We start from the raw sequence: 21877 nt of genomic DNA, 5'->3' as shown, positions 1-21877 counted from the left end.
AAATGGCTCTTTCGGATAGAATCTCGGAGAGATAGCCATCCACATACACATCAAAGGCAAAGACAACAGAAATGGCAACAAGAATCTGCTGGTTCTCAATAATCCTTGACAAGGCCTATTCTACCGCTCGATGCTACCGGGGGAGGTTCATGGTCTTGGTGTACTGTCAAATTATGGGTTAGTTACGAGGTCGGATATATCAGTATGTAGTTTGACATATTTGTTCTATTTTTTGGTGGTTCGATATGCTTAGATATGCTTAGTATGTAGTTAGGCTCCTTTGTATAAGTAGAGTCTTGCTTTTAATTTTGAGAAACAAGAGGTCGGCCCTGTTTGGCTGTGTAATGCCCAATTTGGTTTGAATAAAATTCCTTTATTTACCAAAAAAAAAAAAAATTCCAAACAAATAGGACCCAAATAAAATGACAATAATAATATAGTCAATCCATTGTTTAGCCTTAACTAATATTTATTTTACATGTGATTGTTATATTTTATAATTTTTTAATGATGAAAAATGTATGTTATTATAGTTTACATATCTTAACATCACAGCTTGCACACAATCGACTAGGGTAATCATCCTTAAAATATTGTATACTTTTACACAAATTTAAAAATTATTAATTTATTAGAATACTTATTGATTTGCAATTTACCTGTCTTCTCATTGTTGTAATTCGTTATAACATTTACCATTCATATTTACGTTCCAATTATGCTACAATCCAACTTAAATTTTTTATCGAAGTTAATGCATGTACAAAAAAAATTATGATATTTGAAGTTCAAAAAAGAACTATTTATGTAAATTTGTATCTTTCTTAATTAGATTGACTTTGTCAACTTGAACTTGATGAATTTCCAAAACACTTTAATACATATCCTTTTTTCAAGTAATAGTTTAGATTTATTTCCTTTTAGTTCAAGTGAGATTCTGATTTGATTGTTATAATTTTCTTGCGGTATTTTGGTAAAAATTTCAATAATCACATTAAAGTATGTTCCTTTTCAAGAATTTTTTTACAAAAAAAATTATGATATTATTGCAATTGAAATTTTGATTTGGTTGTTTTATTTGAAATTTTTGTATGTAAGTTGTAACTAATGTTCCTTGTAATATTGATACTTGCTAATTAAAATCTGGTAAAATTAAGTAAGTACATTAAATATTTTAAATTTTTAACTTTAAACTTCAAACTTCACTGATTTATTGAGTGAATATCTATTTAAGTATCAAATCAATTTATTTTTTTACTATATTTTTATCATGACACTTTCCATATATCATTTGGCTAGATATTCAATTAATTGCCATTGTGAAAAAAAAATTATATATATAAATATCATGGTATTTCATCTCTCATAAGTATCATTTCTTGAAATTAGTTGATCAATAAAGGTTATTTTATCTAGTAATGGAGGGTAAGAAAACTGTCGGACGTCAAAAAATTCCCATGGAAAAAATAGAAAATGAAGGCACTCGATCTGCCTCATTTTCAAAACGTCGATCGACTTTATACAAAATGGCTAATGAACTCGTTCAACAGTGCGACATTGACATAGGGATAATTCTTTTTTCTTCGACGGATAAGCCTTATTCGTTTTTTCATCCAACTGTTGAAGTAGTTGCCCATCGTTTTTTGAATCTAGAATTAAGTCAAACTATACGACTTGTAGCGACACATGTTCGAAATAAGGTGATTAAAATTAATAATTTACTTGAAGAGTCTGAAACTAGAGAAGAGTTGGCAAACAAACAAACACTTCAACTTGACAAAGTGAAAAAGGCTAGAAAAATAGGTTGGTGGGAGCATATTGAAAAATTCAACGGAAATGACTTAATCAAGTTTGAAGCTTGGTTGAATGCTGCTGATTTCGACATGAAATATCGTCTGAAACAATTGGAAAATGAAGCATCATCTTCGTCACAAACTTCTGTTGAGAATGCAAATGATGCATCTAATGGTTCATAAATAGTTCATCTCTACATTAGGCTTTGAAATTATATTATTGGTTGTGCTTTAATTTTATCCTTTTTCTTCTTTTTATAATGTTGTTTTGATGATGTTGTTGTTTTTACTAATGAGATATCATTTCTATTGACATATGTTGCCTCCTATATATTAGATCTCTTATTTTCTTGTGTTCAGTTTTATACGTACTTCATGTAGCGTATTACTTAGTGTTTCGTTTTCCTACACTTTTACACGATGTTAAGTAAGTAGAAATTTTAGGTTCCTATTTTTATAATACCCACTAATAATGACTCACGTGTATTTGATCACGAGTTCTGTTATATACTTAAAATAAATAAATAATTTTTGTTTCGAACAATTAAATTTTACGTACAATAATAATTCATATGGTTTCACGTAGTTCGTTTTTTATATATTTGTATTGGTAAAATCATTCAGATATAAATCTTTACATAACATTAAGGAAACTTATTTTTTTCAATCTACTTAAGGATGATATATTTCTCCCCCACATTTGTAAGGTGCTATATACTTTCCACGTATAATAACTTATTTATTCATTCATATGTAAACTCAAGATCTTTTGAGAATCCAAGATCATGTGTTTTCGGAGATGTTTATAACTTTAATGTGAGTTTTTATTAGAGCAATCGGGCTCATATTATCAATTGAATGAAACAAAGTGTTTCGAGTGATGTTTCATTTCAAAGTATAGATCTTTATTCTCTAAGCTGCATTCCATGTATTTACATGATTTATCAAAGTTCATATCGCTTTTGAATCGTCGAACTCTTTTACGTATAAATGGTGGATCCTCTTTGATGCGAGACTTGATTTGACTTCAAACTTTTTGAGCAAGGACTGATCTATTATTGAATTGTTTTAATGAGAATTCCAAGAAAGATTGTTATTTGAGTTTATGATTTAAAAACTGTTCATACTTGTTTTTGGGAGCTCTGAGATCTTTGTGAGGGTTAGCAGCCCTTGGTGGTTTACGACACCTCAAAATTACTCGTGCATGAGCAGGTGTATTGATAACGCTCAATCGTATCCTCGGAAAGAGTAAAGCTGTAATAATTCGCTTGGTCCTTATGCGTAATTTTATCATTCTACCCTTGCTAGTACTTTCCCGAGGTTAGGAATGAGCGGACCTAAATAAATTGGGGTGTGTTTTATGTTGTGCTTTGTGACTTATAAGTGACACTGTTATGTGTTTTTAACTTGGTTGTTTGTTGGCTTGTGTTCATAGGGCCTTAGAATGATTTTGAGAGACTAAGTATAAAAATGTAGAAAATTTCGTGCTCATCGCCTAAAATGCATCACTACAGCAGAAGGATTTCCGCTGCCACGAGACCGCTGCAGCGAGGAGGGCCCTCGCTGCAGTGAAAGGTTGGAACTTCAAATTCTCGCTACAGCGGTGGTTCTCGCTGCAGCGGTCCACATTAAGTCAGAAACCCGAGTTAAATACCTTATTTCGACCTCACTCCTCGCATAACTCCAAAAACAGTTCCCAAGAACCCTTGAAGCGAATTTTCTAAGACAAGGTCAATACTCTTCGTCAAGGTAACTTTCCACCATTAATCTCGTTAGTTCTTTAATCGTATTAACTCTTAGCACCAAATAAAAGCTAGTTTGGGGAGAATTGAAAGGTTAGAACACCTAAGTTCATGAAACCCTAGAATATTAATTGGTTATTGTTTATTGTTGTTTAATCATCTAAGAGCAGAGATTATCACTTCATAGCATGAGAATTGGATATTCAATGGCGGGAATTGTTTGTTGAGCCCTAGGATTCCAATAAAAATGGGAACTGTCACGACCCAATCTAGCTAAGTCGCGCGGGCACTTACCTTTCCTACCTTGGTAGGCGAACCCTTATTCCATCAATTGCAAAGTCATAAATAAACAAATAAACAAGCGGAAGAGATAAGAATGACGTAAGTCTGACAATAATCATATAAAAATGTGCGGAAGTAAAAAAATACATCAAATCCACCCAGAGTCTGGTCTAACCATACAGGAGCAACTAACTAGATACTACAAGTCTGAAAGTAACAAAATACATCAAAAGTTTGAATATGTCTCAGAATATGAAATAAGACATAGATAAAAGAAGAATCTCCAAGGCGGCGGACGTCCCCGTGCTCACCCTATAAGACTCTAAGCAGCAGCTCTCGCACCACAATTAGCCACGAGAATCAGAGGTTGATCCTACCTGGAACTCTACATTCATAAAAGAATGCAGCAAGTGCAGATCAGTACAACAATAAGTACTGGAAGGTATCATAGGCCGACTAAGTTTAGCTAACACATATCAAGACAACAAAGTAAGATAAACAGGTAAATCAACAAAGTATAAGTCAAACACGAGCCAGAATCCAAGTACTCGTCATCACCGATGTTATAGCATCTAATCCCAATTGTGTCAAGTCTCAAATACTCAGTCCAAATCCGTCTATCAAAAATACATCACAAGAATATCACAATAGAAGCCATAGTGCAATGCAATGCAATAATGTATGGAATGTGAATGCAATGCAATGTTGTGTACACATGTACTCCGATGATGGAACATCACATCTCGGTAGCATAACCCATGGGGGACCCACGAAGTCCATGTACCTCACGGCTCCGGCAACAACCTCGGCAACTGCTACCTCACGATTCCTGTAAAAACCTAGGCAATCGCTATACACAACCTCGATTTCGGGACAACCATCGGACATCGGTCCTCATGTCACTCTCATCCAACTGAGCCCAGCTCATCACTGTGTTTCCTCAAGTATCATCAATGTAACAACAATATATCATGAAGGATGAGAATGCATGCAATGTATGAGTTCAGTGTCAATAATCAAATCAATATCACAAGTACCATGCATGGTCACACTAACAATATCATGAAAAGGCTACACAATAAGCCATAATAGAACACTATCCTTGTATCAAACGTCAACAAGTAAGATACTACAATATCATGATCAAGATATATCAATAATCTCCAATGTCTACTATCTCGACGTGGCATCAAGCCAATAACAATAGAACAAGACAAGTCACAACACAACGGGGTGGCTAACCCCAATCACACAATAGGGCCCAACCTAAGACAATATCCAACCCAACTTCATACCCGAAGGTTTACATGCTTTCTCCGACAATATCATCTAAATATATGCTTTGCTAAACGAAGTCTCACCATAGGATAAACCGTAACCTACCTGGAAGGCCGAACAATATCACCGACTTCCCTTTCCTCTGAGCCTCGAGATAAAGAAAGTCTAGGTACATTCGAATCAAGAAGAACATCAAACGGACCCTACTTCTATTCAAGATCCAAATCCCCAACCTATGGAATGGGTTTTATGAACTAGAAGGGTGAAATTAGGAATATAAAGGTCCCAACATGAAATTAAACCTTTAGGTATTTAATTCCCATCAATAGCAAGCTAGAATAATAAAAAATTCACTCAATTTCTAATTCTAGGAAAATCCCCAAATTTAGTTATAAACCCTAACTTCCAATTCCATAAATTAGCTACTAATTAGGGAGAAGTTATGAAATAAAGGTTTCTAATCATCAATTCAATGCTTAAAGAAGCTAACCTTACCAACAAATCATGATTTGGAAGCCTAGAAGAATAACTCATTAAACCCACTTTTTAATTTTCAATCACTCAATGAACTCTCAAGATAAATGGATTCTAAGGTGATTAAGGAAAATGGAATAGTAAAAGGATTAGAAGAACTTATCGCCAAGAATTTCCTTCAAGAATATCCTAGAATATCTCCCAATAGCTCAGATTTCGGAATAGTAATAAATGAGGGACTAAGGGCTTTTAATACTCAATTAATGAAATAACTAGGCCCGATACCGTTTCGGCGGGAGCGGGACGGTCAATCAGACCGCCGTGACGGTCTTCTCTCAAAACACTTGGCCGCTATGGCCGCCCATCCAGCCACTATAGCGGTACCGCTGAGGCGGTAAGGGTGTTGCCCAAGCAGACACCAGCACCATATTTTCCCCAAAAATAATCATAATCTCAATTGGAACTCCCGCCTAATACCCTAGGCCATCTGCTCACAAACCACATACACAGACACACACAAAAACACGCTACGAACGCACTCGTGGCCTCAAAATTCTCAATGGAGGTCTCGTTGACCGAGTCAACCCCCAATACCTCAATTCCAACTTCCCAACCCAAGTCTCAAAAAGGACCCGAGTGCATTAGGAACCGAACCAGATATACACACAAGTTCTAAATGACTATCCCCACCTCTCAAAATCGACGGATTTTTGAAAAAGGTCTGTTTACCCAAAAGTCGACTTTGAGTCAACTCTTTTGCGCTTAAAGCCAATTTTTCCCAATAAGTCACCAAAATCAACTCTGAACACCTCGGGAAGCGTGTTAATAGTCCGAAAAGGCTATTACGACCAAGCGGGTCGTTACAGGAACTTTGGCTAAAATTAGATTGGTAGGGTTGAAGTAATTATAAAACCCATGAATTGAGTTCATACTCCATTACTTACTTAAGCATTATGATTTCTAGAGTTTGAACGTTCTGAGGCATTGCGAAAAGGAAAGGTTGTTGGGGAGTGATTTCATTGCTCAGATTTGCTTGAGGTAGGTTATGGTTTACTTGAGTTAGATTTGATTAGTTGATTGCATGTGTCATAGAATTTATGGGAGAAAGCATGTGTAGGTGTCACGACCGAACCCACTATGACTGGCACCCACGCTAACTCCTAGTGAGCAAACCAATACGTCTAGCCATCTACTCATTCAAGTCCATTTTTTTATTTAACCAATTCATAACAGTTAAACAAAAGATAAATTAATAAATAGTCATGCCATAAAATAATAATGTAAATGCGGAAGTCCTAGCTACTACAATCCCAAAATTCAAAAATCACCGTACAAGGACTCTAATCCAAAACATGTCTAAGGAATGTATATTGTCCGAAATAAATAACCATCAATGTTTGGAATGGAAATCGACATTATTAATAGAAGATCTTTGGATGGCTTGGCATGGATAAAAGCTCGCCCTCAATCTGTCAGCAAATGGCCTCAACGCTAAATATAAGGTCGAGGTAGCACAAATAATCACTTGCGGCAAGGTAGTATCAGTACAAACACTATGTACTGGTAGATATCATAGGCCGACTAAGATTAATATCATGCATGAATTATAAAATCAATAAAATAGACAGACCAATCAACAACACATAATCAAATAGCCCAACAACAAGTCAACCAATGATATTAACAATCAAGCCACCCAATGATATCAAAAATCAAGTCAACGGAAGCAAACAACGGAAATAAGCCTCCCGAAAACATTCTCACTACTTAGTCACTGATCACTCGTGTACATACATGCTAATTGGTGTCATTGCTCAATAGTCATGACCTGCAGAGGACCCATGGTGTCCATGTACCACTCTTTCTGGAATGAACCTCGGACCACGAGCTCACAACTAGGCCACATCCTTACCCCCGGTCAAATGTGCCTGTTCAAACATATAGGTCACATCCTCACCCCCGATCAAATGTGACTTTTCATAGCTATACATATTTATTGTTACATCGCTTTCAATAATCGATTTATCAATTTGTACCTCAATTTCACCAAGAAGATCATATTAACTTCTCACCACAAATATCATCAACCTGTAGGTCACAACATATTGAATACTGGCACTAAGCCCACATAATCACTCAACCAATAGCATATAGGAATTTCAACCACACATATTATGCCTGAAGACTAGACACGCTTTCTCTTATCAATTTCACAATGCATACAATTAACTAATCAAAGTCTAACTCAAGTAGATCGTAACCTACCTCAACTGCAAAGCTGAAACATTACGAGTCACTCCGCTATAGCCTTTCCCTTCCGTAAAGCCTCAGAACGCTCAAAGTCTAGCAATTAAGGTGCTAAATAAGTCACAAACACTCTAGTCAACAATATCAACATAATGAACACCCTTTCACCTTACCCCTCTCTAATGGGGGAAGGATTACTAGGCGCAAATCATCCTAACATTGGCTGTAGCAGCCATAAACTGACAATTCATAAGGTTATTTAATCAAGTTATCTCTTACAAGCAGTTTCCATGGTTAAGCTACCATTTTTATGAAACCCTAAGTCTCAATTCACTTAGTTCATTTCTCTAATGGTTCAATTCTTGATTAGAAAGTGATAACCTAAGCCTTTATATGATAATCACACAATAATGCTCATAACCCACCAACTATTGAAAATCTATTAAGTTCTAGGGTTGCTATTCCCAATTCACCATTGTAGACTCATTAGAAAGATGATAATCTTAGAGATGAACGCGTAATGAAGGAAGGAATTGTTGAGACTTAAGTCTCAAGAATATTCTTGCCCTAGCTTAGAATTTCACCCTAAGTGCTCCTTGGAAACTGTTTTGGAGTTTTATGAATAAAGAATTCGGAACTAATTGTTTAAAACCCAGGATTTTGTCCCCGTCGACCGCTGCGGCAGTCAAACCGTCGCTGTAGGTATCCCGATATAGCGGGCAAGTGCCCGCTGTAGCGGACCTCACTAAAACCTTCCCTCCACTGTGGCGAGCCTGGTCTCGCTATAGCGCAAGCACTACAGCAGTCTAGTGCCCGCCATAGTGGACACCCACGTTTCCGACTGACCGTGGCGGTAAGAGACCCATCGCTACAGCGACCCTACCGCAGCGGTACCACTGAACTAGTGAGCTCGCTAATTTCACAATTTTTCACTCTACCACACAACACTTCATCCGAGGCCTCACAAGAATAAACAGAACATGCACATAAATGTAAAAACACCATACGGACTCACCCGTGGCCTCAAAATTTTCAATGGAGGTCTAATTTCCTATGTCACCCCCCAACGGACTCAACACAACCAAACAATAATCACAAATAAACCAATTTTCCAGTTCTTAGACTTCTACCTTTGAGTTTCTATTAGCTCATTCTACCCTTGGAAAGGTTCTATTTGGTAGGGCGATCCTAGATTTTTCATAATGACCGGGAGGGTCATTAATCAGATACCAATTAAAACACCGTTTATCCCTGAACGGACAAAGATGAGGAAACTAGGAAAAAAGTACCTGTCTCGGCGAAAAGCTGAGGATACTTGCTACGCATATCCGATTCTGTTTCCCAAGTAGCTTCCTCACCTGAGCGATTCTTCCACTGAACCATCACGGAGGCTATTTCCTTCGATCTCAACTTACGAACGTCTCAATCTAAAATAGCAATCGGCTCTTCCTCATACGTCAAGTTCTCATCTAGTAAATTCTAATCCCAACGGATTATGTACAAACCATCACCGTGATACTTCTTTAACATCGAAAAGTGAAATACCGGATGAACGCCTGATAAGCTCGGGGGTAAAGCCAACTCATAAGCTACCTCCCCCACACGCTTGAGAATCTCAAATGACCCAATGAATCTCGAGTTAAGCTTGCCCATCTTCCCAAACCTCATCACACCCTTCATGGGTGAGACTTTCAACAACACTTGCTCTCTTTCCCTAAACTCAAGATCTCAGACCTTACAATCCGCATACTCCTTTTGCCTACTCTGTGCTGCCAAAAGCTTAGCTTAAATCACCCTCACCTTCTCTAAGGACTCTCTCAGAAGGTCCGTACTCCAAGGTCTTACCTCAAACATATCGAACCAACCAATAGGAGACCTGTACCTCCTCTCATACAACGCCTCAAATAGAGCCATGTTGATGCTCGAGTGGTAGCTATTATTATATGCAAAATCTGCCAATGGTAAGAACTGATCCCAATGACCACCAAAGTCTATCACACAAGCTCGAAGCATATCCTCAAGAACCTGAATAGTCTGCTCAGACTGTCCGTCAGTTTGAGGGTGGAAAGCTGTATTGAGGTCCAACCTAGTATCCAATTCCTTATGCAGATGCTTCTAAAACCAAGATATAAACGTTGTGCCCCTGTCGGACACGATGGAAATAGGAACCCCATGTGGTCTAACCACCTCGCAAATGTAGATCTGGGCTAATTTCTCTGCGTCATATTTATCCGAATTAGAATAAAGTGAGTAGACTTAGTCAACCTGTCGACAATAACCCAGATAGAATCAAACTTTCCCAATGTCTTTGGAAGACCAACTACGAAATCCATTGTTATTCTTTCCCACTCCCACTCAGGAATGGGCATTCTTTGAAGTGTACCCCCATGTTTCTGATTTTTATACTTCACTTCTTAGCAGTTCAAATATTGAGCAACAAACTCCACTGCATCTTAGCCCACTGGTAATGTTATCTCAGATCTCGGTACATCTCAGTAGCACCAGGATGAATGGAATACCTCGAACTGTAAGCCTCTACCAGAGCTTGATCAAATCACCTACACGTGGCACGCAAACTCGCCCCTTAATCCGTAACACCCCCTCTTCATTGATCAAGGCCTCTTTGGCCTCATCACGCAACACCTTATCACGAATTTTACACAATTTAGCATCCTCAAACTGCTTAGCCTTAATCTACTCCAGAAATGATGATCGAGCCTCAACATAAGCCAACACCCTACCTGTGTTAGAAATATCCAGCCTCATAAAATTGTTAGCTATAGTCTGAACTTCCCCAGGTAACGGACGCTCCTAAGAGATCAAACGATCCAGACTCCCCATACTAGCTGACTTCCTGCTCAACGTGTCGGCCACCACATTGGCCTTACCATGATTATATAGAATGGTGATGTCATAATCCTTCAGCAGCTCCATCCATCTTCGCTGCCTAGAGTTCAGATAATTTTGAGTAGACATATGCTACAAGCTGCGATGATCAGTGTACACCTCACAATGGACACCATACAAGTAATACCTCTAGATTTTCAGTGCGAACACTACTGCTGCCAATTCTAAGTCATGAGTAGGATAGTTTTTCTCATGCACTTTCAACTGTCTAGAAGCGTAAGCAATTACCTTATTTTCCTGCATCAAAACAACACTCAAACCAGAGCGTGAAGCATCACAATAAACAATAAAATTCTTGCCCTCCACGGGCAATGCTAGAATAGGAGTTGTTGTCAATAATGTCTTGAGATTTTGAAAGCTCTCCTCACACTCATCGGACCACTGAAACAGTACCTCCGTCTGAGTCAAATGGGTCAAATAAGAAGCAATAGAGGCAAACCCTTTCACAAACCGATGATAGTAGCTAGCCAGACCCACAAAACTGTGGATTTCAGTCACTGATGTGGGCCTAGCCCATTACCTGACTGCCTGAATTTTCTACGGATCCACCATAATACCCTCCTTCGAGATTACTTGCCCCAAGAAGAACACAAAAGACAACCAAAATTCACACTTGGAGAGCTTAGCATACAACTTCTTCTTCGAAAATATCCCAAGAGCAATCCTCAGGTGTTTCTTATACTCCTCCTTACTTCTAGAATACACCAGGATATCATCAATGAACACTATCATGAAAAAATCTAAATAGAGCTTAAACACACTGTTCATCAAATCCATGAATGCAGCTGGGGCATTAGTAAGCCTGAAAGACATAACCTAGAGCTCATAGTGTCAATACCTAGTCTTGAAGGCTGTCTTAGGAATATCTTCTGCCCGAATCTTTAACTGGTGATACCTTAACCTTAAGTCAATTTTAGAGAACACAGAAGCTCCTTGTAGCTGATCAAACAAATCATCAATACGAGGGATGAGATATTTATTTCGGATAGTAACCTTATTCAGCTGACAATAATCAATAAACATGCGTATAGACCCCTCCTTCTTTTTAACAAACAAAGACTGGAGCACCCCAAGAAGAGACCTCCCTACCCAGTCGGTGCACAGTCCTTGCCTGCCCTTATTTGGTGAGAATGGAGCTCGTGAGCCTCGACATCGAGTCCCCTGACCTCCCTGTCTGAGTCTGGGGAAAAACCTTCTAGTATTCCCTGGCTGACCACACTCGTAGAAAGAACGGTCTAGCATAGGTCACTAACCAGAACCTGATGAAGCGGTATAACCCCCATACTGACCCGAAGACTAATAATTGGCCCTTGATGGGCCACCAACGGACACCTGCATAGCGGACTAAACCGGATGCCCCGAATGCCCCTGGGAACTCTGACCCCTAGAGAAGGAGTTGCTAAAATTTCCACGTCTTCGGGCTTTCTTCTCTATCTGATTTGCATGAATCTCCTGTCTAATTCCCTCAACAACACGGACATGCTCCACTACCTCTTGGAATGAAGCCCCAGTGGCTACAAGCTGAAAAGCTGATAGCTGAAGTCCGGTGTTCAATCCTTTCATGAAACGTCTGATGCTCTCCTCCTCAGTAGGCAGTAACTGAAGAGCATATCGGGACAAGAAATGGAAAGGTACTCATAAACAGCAACAGACGAGTTCCCTTGATCAATGTTAGCAAACTCATCTTTCTTCCTGTCCTTCAGAGTACGCGATACATACTTCTCTAGAAACACTGAATAGAACTGAACCCAAGTCAACGGAGGTGACCCAACTGGCTTGCACTCCATATATGCCCTCCATAACAACTTGGCATCACCCAAGAACTGAAAGGTCACAAACTCAACTCCATACTTATCCACTGCCCCCATCTTATGGAGCCTCTCATGACAATCTATAATGAACTCATGCACATCCTCTGACTCAGTACCATAGAAAATCAGAGGCTTTATCTTAGTGAACCTTCAAAATAGATCATGCTCCTCACCGGTCATCACCGGCCCTACAACTGGCCTCGAAAAAGCCTTGAAACCCGAAACTTCATCCAAGCGAGGTACCACTACTGCAGCATACTAAACTCTCGGAGCCTGAACTCTGTCCGGACCTGGGGATGCTATCCCTGCACCTCTACCTGCTGGATCAGCCGGTATCGCTCCGGTCTGTGCCAACCCATGTAACCAATTCAACACCTGCGCCATCACATCTGGTATACCTGGAGCAGCTGTAGCCCCTGGCGGAGCTGGACATACCGTTGGCTGAGCTGGTATGGCTGCATCTCTGGCGGCCTCATTAGGAGCCACTAGAGGCACGGGATCAACTACTGGGACTCCGGCCCCAGCTAGTGTTGCCCCTCTACCTGCTCCTCTACCTCTACCTCTACCTCTGGCTACTTCCGCGAGTGTTCTCTCCATCTGCGAGAGAATGAAGGATAGTCAAATACTAATTTGGATCATCCAGATACCAATTATAATCAAGTAGCAAGAAAGAAAGAAAGAAAGAAAAGAAAATTTTCCTACTGTCTGGTAGCCTCCCGAAGATAAGTACAGACGTCTCCGTACCGATCCGCAAGACTCCACTAGATATGTCCTTGTACGATGAGATCGATGAACCTAAAGCTCTAATACCAACTCAGCCATGGCCCAACCCGCTATGACTGACACCCATGCTAACTCTTAGTGGGCGAACCAATACGTCTAACCATCTACTCATTCAACTCCATTTTTTTATTTAACCAATTCATAACATTCAAACACAAGATAAATCAATAAATAGTCATGCCATAAAATAATAACGTAAATGCAGAAGTCCTAACTGTTATAATCCCAAAATTCGAAAGTCACCGTACAAAGACTCTAATCAAAAACATGTCTTAGGAATATATACTATCTGAAATAAATAACCATCAATGTCTGAAATGGAAATAGACATTAGAAAAAGAAGATCTTTAGGCGGCCCGGCATGGATAAAAGCTCACCCTCAATCTGTCACTAAATGGCCTCAACACTAAATATGAGGTCGGGTAGCAGTCTCTGGATCACAATCTGCACTCAAAAGAATGAAGTAAGGTAATATCAGTACAAGCACTATGTACCGGTGAATATCATAGACCGACTAAGATTAGTTTCATGCATGAATTATAAAATCAATAAAATAGACAGACCAGTCAACAACACAAAATCAAATAGCCCAACAACAAGTCAACCAATGATATTAACAAGCAAGCCACCCAATGATATCAAAAATCTAGTCAACAGAAGCAAACAACGAAAATAAGTCTCCCGACAACATTCTCACTATTTAGTCACTGATCACTCATGTACATAAAAGCTAATTGGTGTCATTGCTCAATAGTCATAACCTGCAGGGGATCCATGGTGTCCATGTACCACTCGTTTCGGAACGAACCTCAGACCACGAGCTCACAACTAGGTCACATCCTCACCCCCGATTAAATGTGCCTTTTCATATCTATACATATTTACTGTCACATCAATTTTAATAATCGATTTATCAATTTGCACCTCAATTTCACCAAGAAGATCATATTAACTTCTCACCACAAATATCATCAACCTGTAGGTCACAACATATCGAATAGTGGCACTAAGCCCACATAATCACTCAATCAATAGCATGTAGAAATGTCAACCACACATATTATGCCCGAAGACTAGACATGCTTTCTTCTATCAATTTCATAACGCGTACAATCAATTAATCAAAGTCTAATGTAAGTAGACTGTAATCTACCTCAACTGCAGAGCTGAAACATTACGAGTCACTCCGCTATAGCTTTTCCCTTTCGTAAAGCCTCGAAACGCTCAAAATCTAGTCAACAATATCAATACGATGAACACCCTTCCACCTTACCCCTCTCTAATGGGTGAAGGATTACTAGGCTCAACTCATCCTAACATTGGCCTTAGCAGCCACAAACTGATAATTCATAAGGTTATTTAATCAAGTTATCTCTTACAAGCAGTTTCTATGGTTAAACTACCATTTTTATGAAACTCTAAGTCTCAATTCACATAGTTCATGTCTCTAATGGTTCAATTCTTGATTAGAAAGTGATAACCCAATCCTTTAGATGATAATCACACAATAATACTCATTACCCACCAACTATTGAAAGTTTATTAAGTTCTAGGGTTACTATTCCCAATTCACCATTGTAGATCCATTAGAAGGATGATAATTTTAGAGATGAAAGCGTAATGAAGGAAAGAATGGTTGAGACTTACCTCTCAAGAATATTCTTGCCCTAGCTTAGAATTTCACCCTAGGTGCTGCTTGGAAACTGTTTTGGAATTTTATGAATAAAGAATTCAAAACTAAGCGTTTAAAACCCGGAATTCTATCCCCATCGACTGCTGCGGCAGTAAAACCATCGCTGCAGTGGTCCCACTATAGCGGGCAAGTGCCAGCTGTAGCGGACTTCACTAAAACCTTTCCTCCATTGTGGCGAGCCTGGTCCCGCTATAGCGCAAGCGCTACAGTGGTCCAGTGTCCATCATAGCGGACACCCACGTTTTTTACTGACCGCAGTGGCGAGAGAGCGGCCGCTACAGCGGCCCCCCACCACAGTGGTACATCCCCTGCCGCAACTGTACCACTGAACCAGTGAGCTCGCTAATTACACAGTTTTTCACTCTGCCACACAACACTTTATTCGAGGCCTCAAAAACATAAATAAAATATGCACATAAATGTAAAAACACCATACAGACTCACCCATGGCCTCAGAATTCCCAATGGAGGTCTAATTTCCTATGTCACCCCCCAACGGACTCAGCACTACCAAATAATAATCACAAACAAACCAATTTTCTAGTTCTTAGACTTCTACCTTTTAGTTTCTATTAGCTCATTCTACCCTTGGAAAGGTTCTATTTAGTAGGGCAATCCTAGATTTTCTATAACAACCAGGAGGGTCGTTACACTAGGCCTTCGGACTTAGAGTTTGGTGATCCTTGTTAGTTGTATGATTAAATTGTGTGAAGTGATTCTTCATTATTGAGGTTGATAAACTTGAATTGTATTCTTGAGACTGTTGAAAGGGAGGTGTTTATATATACCCTTCAGAGATGAATTGAGATAGCTACATATTATATTATTATTGAAAAAGGCTCAAATATGCCATTCAACTATTGAAAATGGCTCATTTATGCCACTCGTCAATAGTTTGGCTCATTTATGCCATCAAACTATAGAAAATAGCTCATTTATGCTATCAAACTGTAGGAAATGGCTCATTTATGCCACTCATCAATAGTTTGACTTATTTATGCTATCGCCCATTATCAAAATGACTCATCCATGCCATTTTTCATTAACGCCAGTTTTATAATACCAAATATGACACGTGGCCTCCAATTAAAGGTCTACGTCATTTAATTAAACCAGCCCAATTTAAATACCAAATTAATAAAAAAATTCAATCCATACACCTTACCTACCCATAATCATAATCTAGTTATAGGCCACGTGTCATATATGGTATTATAAAACTAGTGTTAATAAAAGAGAAAAGACATCATTTGACCCCTGAACTTGGCACGAAAACTTAGTTTAGCAATTAAACTTAAGTTGTATTTATTTACCCCCTTAACAACTTTCAAGTTAATTAAATACCCCCCTTAGCAATGGCAGATCTAAATTTTGTTCACCACTCGCCCACCGATTGGTCCACGTCATTAAATATTTTTTTAATTATTTTTATTTATTTAATTTTTTTCTCTTTCTTCTTCATTCTTTTCCTACTTTATTATTTTATTAAAAAGACCCCACCGGCAGTCTTCACCACGCCACCACCACCGCCGCCTCCACCACACCACCACCGCCGCCGCCGCCACCACCACGCCAACCCCCCCCCCCCCAACCAAACAACCAAACCCACCTTCTTCCGCCCTCCATTATCATCAACGCTCCATCAACAACAATGGCTACCTTTCTTCTTCCATCAACAACAATGGCTACCTTTCTTCTTCCATCAACAACCATGGAACTCCAAAATTCCAAAAATCAACAACCATGGAAACTCCAAAACTATCAATAACATTCTTAATTACAGAAAAAACCACATTAGTAGGTTAAAATTATAACCCCAGACCGGCCATCGAAATGATATCTGTACCCATTTTTCTTGCCACGTCACCCATTTTCCTATTGCTTAACACTCCGCTTGCAACCATGATATCTGTACCCATTTTTCATTCTTCTAACACAACATATATGCTGTTTTAACAACAACAAAGATTGCATTTTTTTTTTTTTCGGAAAGACCAAATATCCACCTTTCTCATCCACTAGTAAGCTAAAAGGTAACAAAAGAGAACGAAGGTATCACCATTAGAAAGGGCATTAAGAGTGGTCAAACACCAAGCATTTGTTAATTGACAATGACTAATGTTGTTAATCAACATTGCTTTCGTTGAACGATATTCGGGTTAAGAATAATAAATTTATTCCGAGCATATTATGTTAGATCCGTAACAACAAACAAAGAAATCAAACGATGAATGCAAAAAGAAGTCGTATTCGAACTCATTGAGAAAAAAATTCAATGTGAAAGATTAAAGTTCGCCGCACCATTTTTTTCCGATGGGGTGATTTTTTGAGGAACAAGAAGTCGGAGGAACAAGAGCTTTTTCCGAGGGTGATTTTTTATTATCTTAATCTCAATGGTTAGGCAATTTCAACCTTAAGATGGTGGTTTGTTGGGTCGGGTTAATGGGCGATGGTAGCGGTGCAAAGGCGGTGACGGAGATGTGAAGGTGGTGGTGGGTCACGGTGACGGAGGGCGGGGTGTGCGACGGGTGGGTGGGGGGTTGGAAGAAGGAGAAAGGGAAAAGAATAAGAAAGAAAAGGAAAAAGTTAATTTAAAATGGAAAATAAAATATTAAGAAAATCTTAATATATCATCCAATTAGAAGATGACATCCGTAGTTGGGACCACTTTTAGTGTTTATTTTTTCCTCCCACGCGCTTTTAAGAGATCGGGTACGCTTTCTTGCCACGTCACCCATTAAGGGGGTAAATAATTACCAAATGTTGTTTAGGGTAAATAATTACAAGTTTAGTTGCTAAAGTGAGTTTTGCTGCCAAGTTCCAGGGGGAAATGATGTCTTTTCTCTTAATAAAATATGACATGGATGAGTCATTTTAATAACAGGCGATGGCACAAATACGTCAAACTATTGATGAGTGGCATAAATGAGCCATTTCCTATAGTTCGATGGCATAAATGAGTCATTTCTTATAGTTCGAAGGCTCAAAACCAAACTATTGACGAGTGGCATAAATGAGCCTTTTCTGATAGTTGGATGACATATTTGAGCCTCTTCCGTATTATTATTGAGCAGATTATTTGTGAATCTTATTACAGCTTGTGTTATTTGCTTACACTTCGTTGGTGTTGACTTGACACGTGTATTTGAGCTATTTTTGTGATGTGATTAATAGGCATTTATGGATGAGATTTTGAGATAGAATATATCCATCTATTAAGGCACATTTGACAGGAGGTGACGATATGGCCTTATTGTGAGCTCGTGGTCCGAGGTTCATTTCGAAACGAGTGGTACATAGACACCATGGGTCCCCTGCAGGTCATGGCTATTTGGGAAAAATAATACCAATTAGCATGTGTGTACGTATATATGACAGAGTTGGAAACTTCATTGTTTATTATTTTACTTTCGGCCGGTATTTCATTATATAATCGGTGATTGGTTCCAAAGAGGATTATTTCGTGATATTTACGTGATTCATGTTTGTTGTGCCCGTCTACCTATTCCATTGATTTTAAGTGTATGCATGATACTAATCTTACTCGTATAATACCTTGTGTTGTTTGTACCGACCTACACTTGTCGCACTATTTTTGAGGGTGCGATTTTGAGCCCGAGACGTCTTTCAGACCTCGCATCTAGTTGGGGTTATTCGTTACCAAGATCAGAGAGTGAGCTCCTATCCGTGCCATGCCGCCTGAAGATCTTTTCTTATTTCAGATGTTTATTTTCATCCCAGACATTATGTTTATTTTAAACAGTATCTCTCCTTTTAGACATTAATGGTTTAGAGTCCTTGTTTGGTGAATTTTAGATTTTGGGGATGCAATAGCTGGATTTGCGCACTTGCTATTTTGTTTATGTTATTGTCAGACATTTTATTCCATTATTCGTCAGTAATGTTTATTAATTGGTTTACGTAATTGAAATTGGCTTGATAATGGGTTAAGGGATTGGTTTGCCCACTATAGATCGGGCAAAGGCGCCACCACGTCCGTTTGGGACGTGACAAAGTCGGTATCGTAGCTAGATTTGTTGATCTCATCGTACAAGGACATGTCTAGTAGATTCCTGTGGATCGGTACGGAGACGTCTGTACTTATCTTCGGGAGGCTATGGGATAATATGAAACTTCAATTTCTTTCTTTGTTTCGTGCTAATTGATTCCAATTGGTATTTGCAGGATTCAAATTGGTATCTGACTTTTCTTTCTATTCTCTCACAGTTGGTGAGGACTCATGCAGCAGCAGCAACTAACGAGGCACCTGCACCGGCCGTTGGGGCCGTAGATTATGGGAGAGGTCAGTCCATTGGAGCCACAGCTCGTGGAAGAGGAGGCCAAGCCAGGGGAGCAGTAGAACTAGCCAGAGGCGGAGCTCCTGTGGCTGGTCAATAACGCGCTGAGTTCCCTGAGCCTCGTGTTGTTCAGACGAGGCGCCCGAGTTCGCCGCAAAGACCAGCTCGGGGCCGGATATTATTATTACTCCAAAGTTGTCAAAACGTTATGGGTTCGAGTGCCGAATGGCTTAGTAGTTACACAGCAGTGTAGCACAGCGCCCACCAGGTGCGAGCCAGGTAGCCCGCTCAAGGTCCTCGGGTCCGCGCTGTGGGAACGCATGCCGTAGCTGTGGTTCCGCGTTTAGGTGAGGCCCCAGGACCTGAGTTATTTCCTAGGCCAGTGGGAGGACCAGTGATAACAGGTGACAAACATGATTTGTTTTAGAGGTTCACTAAGATGAAGCCTCCAGAGTTCTTCGGTACTGAGGCAGAGGATGCCTATGAATTCATTATTAATTGCCACGAGAGGATCCACAAGATGGGGGCAATTGAGAAGTATGGAGTAGAGTTTATGACTTTTCAGCTTATGGAGATGCCAGGTTATGGTGGAGGGCGTTTGTAGAGTGTAGAAATTTGCCTACATTAACTCGGGACTCGCCCTACCAGATTTTTCTTGAGAGAAGATGTTCGTACTTTGAGAGACAGGAGGCATGATGATTTCAGTAATATTGAGCAGGAAAATTCTTCTGTGGCTGCTTATGAGTCCCGATTTCACTTCTTGGTTCGTTATGCTCACCAACTTTTGCCTAATGAGGAGGCGAGGGTTAGACATTTTAGGAAGAGGTTGAATACTGCCCTTCAGTTGTCGTCTCTTCAGTTAGTGACCAGGGGTTGTTCTTTTCAGGAGGCTGTGGATCACGTAAAGACTTTAGAGGGTGTCCGTCAGGATAGCTACAACAAATATACAGAGAAGAAGGCCCGAAAGGATGGTAATTTTAGTGGTACATTTCTAAGAGACAGGCACCTCAGAGTTACTCGGGTCGTCAGGTTCAGCAGACTATGCCTGCTCTGGTTAGAGGCTCTTCTGGAGTCGTTCGCACTCTATCACCGCGCAGGGCTCTCGCGTCGAGTTCCGCATCGTGGAGATTTTTCAGCCCTCTTCTTGTCGGGCCAGGCCCACTTCGATCGTGCCCTCGCTTGAGCGTGAGCAGGTAAACATCAAGAGCTTTTATTCTAGACTCAGGCAAGGTAACCGGGGGTCAGCTTTAGGCTCTCGTGCCCCCGCCTGTTCGACTAGAAGGAGGGGGGTTTTGGTGAGAACCTTACCTGGACCGATGCAGGTGGCCACACGACAGTGTAGGTGGCACTCACCCCAACAGGGGCGGTTATCGCGGTTGTGGGTAGGGGTGCTTCGCGCTCGTGGGGACCGTGGAGGTTCTCAGGCTAGTGGTAGGCGTGCCTATCTCTATGCTATGCCAGGCAGGCCAAAGGTCGAGGACTCAGATGTAGTTATCACGGTACTATCTCAGTCTATCGCCGGCAGGCTTCTGCACTATTTGATCCAGGCTCCACATTTTCATATGTGTCTACTTACTTTTCTAGGAGTTTGATACGACTTGTGACTTGCTTAATACTCATATTCTTGTGTCTACTCAGGTCGGAGATTCTGTGATTGTAAATAAAGTGTTTCGATCTTGTAAGCGTTACGATTATGGGTTATGGTACCTGGGTAGACTTGATGATTTTAGACACGGTAGATTTTGAAGTTATTCTGGGTATGAGTTGACTATCTCCCTACCATGTAATCCCAGACAGTCAGGCGAAAATCGTCATCTTAGCTATGCCTGGGATACCTAGACTTGAGTGGAAAGGAAACCTTAATCCCTCCCCAAAGAAAATTATCTCTGATGCTGAGATTACACCACTTGAGCAGGGTGTCCTATAGTTTGTGAGTTCGCAGCCGTTTCCCGTAGTTTGTGACTTCTACCCGCATGCCTCCCGTACCGCGATATTGATTTCTGCATTAACTTAGAGTCGGGGACTCGCCCTATTTCTATCCCTCCATGTCATATGGTTCCAACAGAGTTGAGAGAATCGAAAGAACAGCTTCAACACCTTCTCAGTAAGGGTTTTATTCATCCGAGTATCTCTCCGTGGGGCGCTCCTATGCTTTTTGTGAAAAATAAGGATGTGACTATGCGGATGTGCATTGATTACTGACAGTTAAATAAAGTCACCATCCGGAATAAATTTCCTATTTCTCGCATTGATGATCTGTTTGACCAGCTTTAGGAAGCATGTGTGTTCTCTAAAATTGATTTGAGATCGGGCTACCATAGTTAAAGACTCGACGTAAGATATCCCTAAGACAGCTTTTCGGACTAGATACGAACATTATGAGTTACTTGTCATGTCTTTCGGGCTCACTAATGTCCCTGCTGCTTTTATGGATTTGATGAACTGAATTTTTAAGCCATTCTTAGATTCTTTTGTTATTGTATTTATTGACTATATATTGATTTATTCGAAGAGCAGGGACGATCATGAAAAACTTGAGAGTTGTCCTTGTATTGTTGAGGGATAGGGA

The 21877-nt window shown here is 40.0% G+C and overlaps 1 protein-coding gene across 1 annotated transcript; it reads left to right on the top strand.

The window, feature by feature from the left end:
* Positions 1–1526: 1526 nt before the first annotated feature.
* Positions 1527–1976, top strand: LOC132061152 (agamous-like MADS-box protein AGL61). The gene has a single exon (XM_059454015.1). It carries the CDS (start codon positions 1527–1529, stop codon positions 1974–1976), a length of 450 nt encoding a protein of 149 aa, XP_059309998.1.
* The last annotated feature ends 19901 nt before the right edge of the window (positions 1977–21877 follow it).

The sequence above is a fragment of the Lycium ferocissimum genome, chromosome 6, assembly GCF_029784015.1.
Source record: "Lycium ferocissimum isolate CSIRO_LF1 chromosome 6, AGI_CSIRO_Lferr_CH_V1, whole genome shotgun sequence".
In the NCBI taxonomy this organism is placed as follows: domain Eukaryota; kingdom Viridiplantae; phylum Streptophyta; class Magnoliopsida; order Solanales; family Solanaceae; genus Lycium; species Lycium ferocissimum.
The sequence above is the reverse complement of the archived record's forward strand: the minus strand, read 5'-3'. Positions and strand labels throughout refer to the sequence as shown.

What these genes read in the sequence shown, in the direction of transcription:
- LOC132061152 (XM_059454015.1), top strand. Translation starts at nt 1,527, where the DNA reads ATGGCTAATGAACTCGTTCAACAGTGCGACATTGACATAGGGATAATT.